Source organism: Cibotium barometz, chromosome 45 (genome assembly GCF_041138505.1).
Source record: "Cibotium barometz isolate CiBa-2024 chromosome 45, ASM4113850v1, whole genome shotgun sequence".
NCBI classification, from domain to species: Eukaryota; Viridiplantae; Streptophyta; class Polypodiopsida; order Cyatheales; family Cibotiaceae; genus Cibotium; species Cibotium barometz.
The window spans coordinates 40,228,814-40,234,379 of NC_141090.1; the positions used below are offsets into that span (position 1 = coordinate 40,228,814).

The window sequence follows — 5,566 nt, forward strand, 5'->3', positions numbered from 1 at the left end:
GTGTCAGAGTCCACTATGCAAACTTAGGGGCATTAGAGTTGTTAGTTACTGTTGGTGTTGGTACCTCGGCATAGCATTTTGGGAGATGCTCGAAGAATTTATTTGAATTGAATGCATTAGTGGGTTGTTTGCATTAGAGAAGAGGGGATTCACTTTAAGTCACGAACACTTTCAAATGGTTGTTAGAATCATGGTTCATCATTGATTAGTCTCAACAAGTTACTTAAAAAATATATAGCTTGGGATGTTGCAAAGCCTCTTGGTGGCATTGTGATGTGCAAGACGCTCAAGCAAGTTTGGTTGCATAATTATGAGGGCATGTTAGGATATTGCATGAAGGATTTACAAAAACCACATTTTAAGTTTTTTTCCCATAATGTGTCTACCTGAGGGGAGATAAGTTGTATATCCTCTATGGACGTTGAAGATCAAAGTTTGCTTGTCTCAGTCAATGTCTTTGATTGGGTATATGTTTACATGGATAAGCATACTGCAAATAGGCTTGGTGCCATACTACAATCCACATAAGTACTGCAAATAGGCTTGGTGCCATACTACAATCCACTTTATTGCAAATGATTCGCATTGACAAATACTAACCTTTAGTCCATTGGATCATTCCAAAATTTGGAAATGGAATGAGCAAGAGATGGGCATCAACAATTTAGAAAGCGAGGAAGATGCCACAAAATACTCAATGTGAAGACATTGACAAAATTTTCTTTATAGATAATGCTTCTTGTAGGCACTTTTTGGTTATTCTAGTCCCCAAAGAAGGGAAAAAACAATCAATGAGACGATGGCAAACTCGGGAGTCAAGGCAACCCCATCTACATATTGAAGGCGAGCTTCCTGATGCAAACATCAAGCTTCCTGTCGACAAGTGGACTCCATTTGGAACACATCCCAAAAGATGAAGAAAGCTATTATGGATGGTCATGATTTTGTGCCTATCTCCATGCCTTTCAAGGCAAAGGATGTCATCATTTTCTAAACGTAATCATCATGTTCTAATTTTTGGATATTGTTACTGCTATGCGATGCCCTAAATATGTACATATATAATCATTTAAAGAATGAACACAATTATGTATCCAGTTCTTATTAAACGAAGTTGAAAGAAAAAAATTTACAAAGCAAATTTTCTTTTAACTCTTTGATTTTCAGTCTCTTTAAAAATTCCAAAATTAATTTAATGTTAAGCTAGATCAATAATATCAATCTATGGTTTTTTAAATTGATTTTTGTAACAGACTGTAATTTAATATAATTGTTATTTTTTATTATATAAATTTTATTTATGACTTCTGTAGTGTGTTGTAACTCAATAAAAATGTTGTTAATTCATTAATTCATTAATTTTATGTTTGGTTTAGTGTGTTGTAAGTCAATATAAATGTTGTTAATTCATTAATTCATTAATTTTATGTTTGGTTTTTGTAGTATATGTTAAAGTGTTGTAAGGGTTTGTCCTAAGGTTTGTAGAGAAAGTCAATGCAGGTTTGAACCTAAGGTAAAACCATAGATTATGTAAAACCTAGGTTATGTTTGATTAATTAATGCCCCCATACACTTTCAAGTTAGTCTTCCATTGGGTAGACTACGAATTGTAAACCTGCAAAAACTCTTCAACAAAAGTATCACAGTTTTTGAAAACCCAAGGGCCAAGTCATATCCAAAAAATAGATAAGGCCCTTTGCCTTGACAATCAATCAATGGGCTCTTTGGACATAACTGTGTATGTCAGCAACTTTAGCAGCTTAGGGATTTTGGTGTTCATAACCAAGATTCACAACGCCCAGCACCTGATCTGACAAATCTAACAGGGATGGCACCTGTCTAGGGATCTACGCTCCAGGGGCTGCCGATGAACTGGCATGCTTGTATGAATGATCCCCTTCCAAAACAAATTTCAAAGCCCTTGGACTGCATGATACAAAAGCACAAGAGGAAGCCAAGGTCCCCTGTTAGAGTATAGCCATTGCAATGCATGGTACGACAACCAAACGAGGAACGGCACTTACGGCAGGCAGGTATCCCTTATATCATCACTGCCAAAATGCAAAAGCAAAAGCATAAAACAAGGTAGCTGAAGACTTTTACGTGAATTAAGTATTTTTTAAATAAAAGAAAGCCATACCTACATCGACACACGCGATTTTTGTCAAGGCATAGCCCTGGTTCACTGCATCTGCCATGTAACAAGGCCTTGAGCTTACCCATCCAGACCTTGGAAAGTTGGACCATACTGTTCACAGCCCTACAGCACGAAAGAAAGAACTTCATGAAGCTTTCACTGGATATGAAAGAGAGCTAAAACAGGATAACAAGACACCTGCCATCTCAAGCACACGTCATCCATTTCTCACATGCCAATTAAGAGGGAAAATCTCACCCACCTCGCCCTCATGGATAGAAATCATCCCAGTGAATCCCTGCCCGTTTCTCACACATGGGCCTATTAGCGTCTTTACATTATCACATCCTCCACAACAACCACCCCCCGGTTAAGAGGGAAAATCTCACCCACCTCCTGGAACCTAGCCCTCACGGAGTAGGGAAAGGCCAGCAACTGGCCTTTCCTGGGAGGAAACCCAGTGAGCCGTGGCAGCCGCGAGCTGGTTTTCGACTGGGGAAGGCTAGTTGCTGGCCTTTCCCGGCGGCCATGTGGGGAAGGCTAGTTGCTGGCCTTTCCCGGCCGTCATGGCCGCCTGGAGAAGAGACACCGACAACACATCAGTAGCCAGAAACGAAGACGGCAACAATCTGGCTTTTCATGCAGCTACACATCAGCATTCTTTTGGAATGCGTTCCTAAGGCTTAGGTGGCATCATCTCGTAAAGATTCTGTCAAATTATTGTATGGCCGAGATGCACTCTCATGCACAGGGAATCTGTCTATAAAGACCCTTACAAGTGCTGATATCAACCAAAATGCAGAAAAAGCCAGTTCAGATTCATACAGACTTTCCTTCTCACTGCCACCGGAGTAATATGCAGTCTCTAGCAATTTGAAATGATAAATTTCAAGCTGAATAATGGAAAGAAAACATATATGGGTTTGTATGGTCCTCCTGACTGGACCATACAGGAGAAACAAGGACAGATCTGCACTATTCTGCTTGTGCTTCTCTTCTTCATGAAGAACATCTGCAAAAATTTATGTAGGAAGTGTGGCATAATCCAGAGGATGTCGAGGCCCTGTGCCTAGATAATCACCTATACTATTTTTCCATGGCTGAACCATCATCATCTGGAATGTCAGATTTAAGGTGAGCCCCAACTTGAAACTGTCGAGACAAGAGGTCTGTCTCCGAGGTCCCCCTTGCTACTGCGTGCTCTTCTTGTGCACTATCTTTACCGATGCTGCTGCCAGACGGTACCTCCAAACCATATTGCTTGTGACCAACAGGCTCCCAAAATGCATCGACGAAATCAATATTTCCAGAAGGGGCATCCTCTGGCGGAACTAGTTCTTCTGTGAAGTCCAGATCGAAGTCCAAGTCCAGGTCCCTAGTGCCGCCTTCTAATTGCCAAAACAGGGGCCGATCTCTAGAATCAACGTCTAGATTGAAGCTTTGCAAAATGCTACAGACGTCCTGCATCATTGCCGGAGCGTGTAGTGCCGTAATTGCAGAGGATTCCATCCTAGGCAACCCTTCCGTCACTTGTCCTGACAGCGTGCCGCAGCTTGATATGCCTTCCGTCACTTGTTCTGACAGGGTCGCGCAGCTCGGCATGCCTTGCGTCACTTGTTCCGACATCGTATCGACGCTCCACATAGAGCGCAAATCCTTTTTAACACCAGCTTGATACATCGCCATCTGGCTGTCTTTACCGATTTCAGTCGATGATCTCTGCTTTTCTTTTCCGATATCCGTCGAATCTCTAATTAATTCCGGCAATGGCGCTTCGGGCTCCGGCAAAGCTTCCGGCTCCGCCAGTGCTTCAGACTCTTCATTGCCACCAGGTAAACGCCTTTTCTTCCTCCCCTCATGATCGATTCGAATGCTCTCGGACTGGTCCATGAGATGTGCAAGAAAACCCGGACTTTGCATCGCCTTGGCCAAGAAGTTCATCATCTGCTCTTGTCTCCGTTCTGCAGCTTGAACTCGTTGCGCCATAGCTCTCGTTTCTCGCTCTGTAGACTGCTGCTGCTGCCTCAGCCTCACCAGATCCGCCATCAGAACACCTTTATCGCGCTTCAATCGCTCTATTTCGGCTTCAAAACCAAATTTCCCAACCTCTACGCAAGGTTCTGTCGATGCCGATGCGGCAGCAAGGACCACTCGTGCAGCCTGTTGTTGCTGCACGAAATCTTGTCTCACAGCAGCTGGTTTACGTCGATGGATCTCTATTAGTATATGCTTCTGCCCGCGCAGAAAAGCTTCATGAGCAAATTCCCAACGATCCGAGTTAACCTTTCGGAATCCCTGCACGAGATCACCAGAATTAGCCACAGATTACAAAACAGTTCATTAAAGCGTTTTAAATATCTCTGTAGTCGTTAAAGCTATGTGCTAATCCGGGGTTATTTCCACCTGTTGACACTAATTACAGGATAGCTTAAGGAGCACTACGCTCTTTTCTGCGAGATAAAATTGGAAAGATAAGGCGTTGCTCACATAAGTGTTGAGCTGACGAACAAAACTTGAGAAATTGTTGTGCTTAAAGTACCGAGGAAGCAAACGCTGGGAGAATTCCGGCAGGTTCCACACGACGAAGCTGTTGCCGCCGCTGCTCCAGGAGACGACGGAATTCGTTGCCGGATCGTCGATCATGTGGTAAGTTTTGGTGAGGAAAGGAGGAGGCGAGGTGGAGTGAAGGCTTTCCATGGGTTGAGGGAGGAACTCGGGACTCGGTGCTATGCCGAAAGCAGAAACATTGTGAGGCAAAGCTTGCCTTGTTCTTTCCGACAGTCTGTGGGAAGATGATGAGGAGGAGGAGCAGGAGGAGGAAGCCATGGCGGTATCAAATGCAGACTACCAAAAAGAAATGCTATTTTCTCTCTACTCGACTTCAGAGTCCTGATTGAAGAGCCCGGCAGCTATAATGGATAGATCATCAAATGAAGAAACCATAGCTATGGCGGTGATTGAATGCAGGAGCTGTAGACAAGAAAAGATCGTTCTACTATCGCAACTCTGTGACGTTCTGACTTTGACGTTACTTCGCAAATCGCAGTGCCGTAGTTCTGCCGGCTGAAGGACCTGTGGGCTTTGGATATTTCCAGCGCCGCCCTTTGCAATGTTAGATACTTCTCGAGACTTCACGAAATGCCAAATGGGTTTTACAAAAATCAATTGAATTGAATGTTTAGACGGCCCTCTAACACATCACATGAAGGCCTCTAAGGAAAACGAATTGTCAATTGACATATTAATTTTAAATTTTCCCTTCTAAAAACAAGTATATGAATAATTTATTCTCAAAAGAAAGGCACCCAAAAAATGCCCATCTTAAAGAAATGGGTGACAAATTTCCCCTCTAAAAACAAGTATAGAAGGGTAACCCAAACTAGAATGCTTGGGTAGCCTTACTCTCTTGATTGCTTGCACCTGTGCGTT

General features: G+C 43.0%; 1 protein-coding gene across 7 annotated transcripts; it reads right to left on the reverse strand.

The window, feature by feature from the left end:
- Nucleotides 1–1,712: 1,712 nt before the first annotated feature.
- LOC147612755 (uncharacterized) lies at nucleotides 1,713–5,281 on the reverse strand. 7 transcript variants are annotated; one of them, XR_015263503.1, is made up of 5 exons: nucleotides 4,625–5,281; nucleotides 3,089–4,432; nucleotides 2,145–2,260; nucleotides 2,025–2,051; nucleotides 1,713–1,926 (listed from the first exon to the last, which is right to left on the reverse strand). XR_015263503.1 is itself a non-coding variant. In XM_086783324.1 (2 exons), exons 1-2 carry the CDS (start codon nucleotides 4,961–4,963, stop codon nucleotides 3,224–3,226), a joined length of 1,548 nt encoding a protein of 515 aa, XP_086639450.1. In that variant the 5' UTR covers nucleotides 4,964–5,281; the 3' UTR covers nucleotides 2,552–3,223. The 7 variants fall into 7 exon arrangements, 1 of the variants encoding a protein (XP_086639450.1); XR_015263502.1 differs by having other exon boundaries at nucleotides 2,141–2,260; XR_015263500.1 differs by having other exon boundaries at nucleotides 1,713–2,051.
- Between the last annotated feature and the right edge of the window lie 285 nt (nucleotides 5,282–5,566).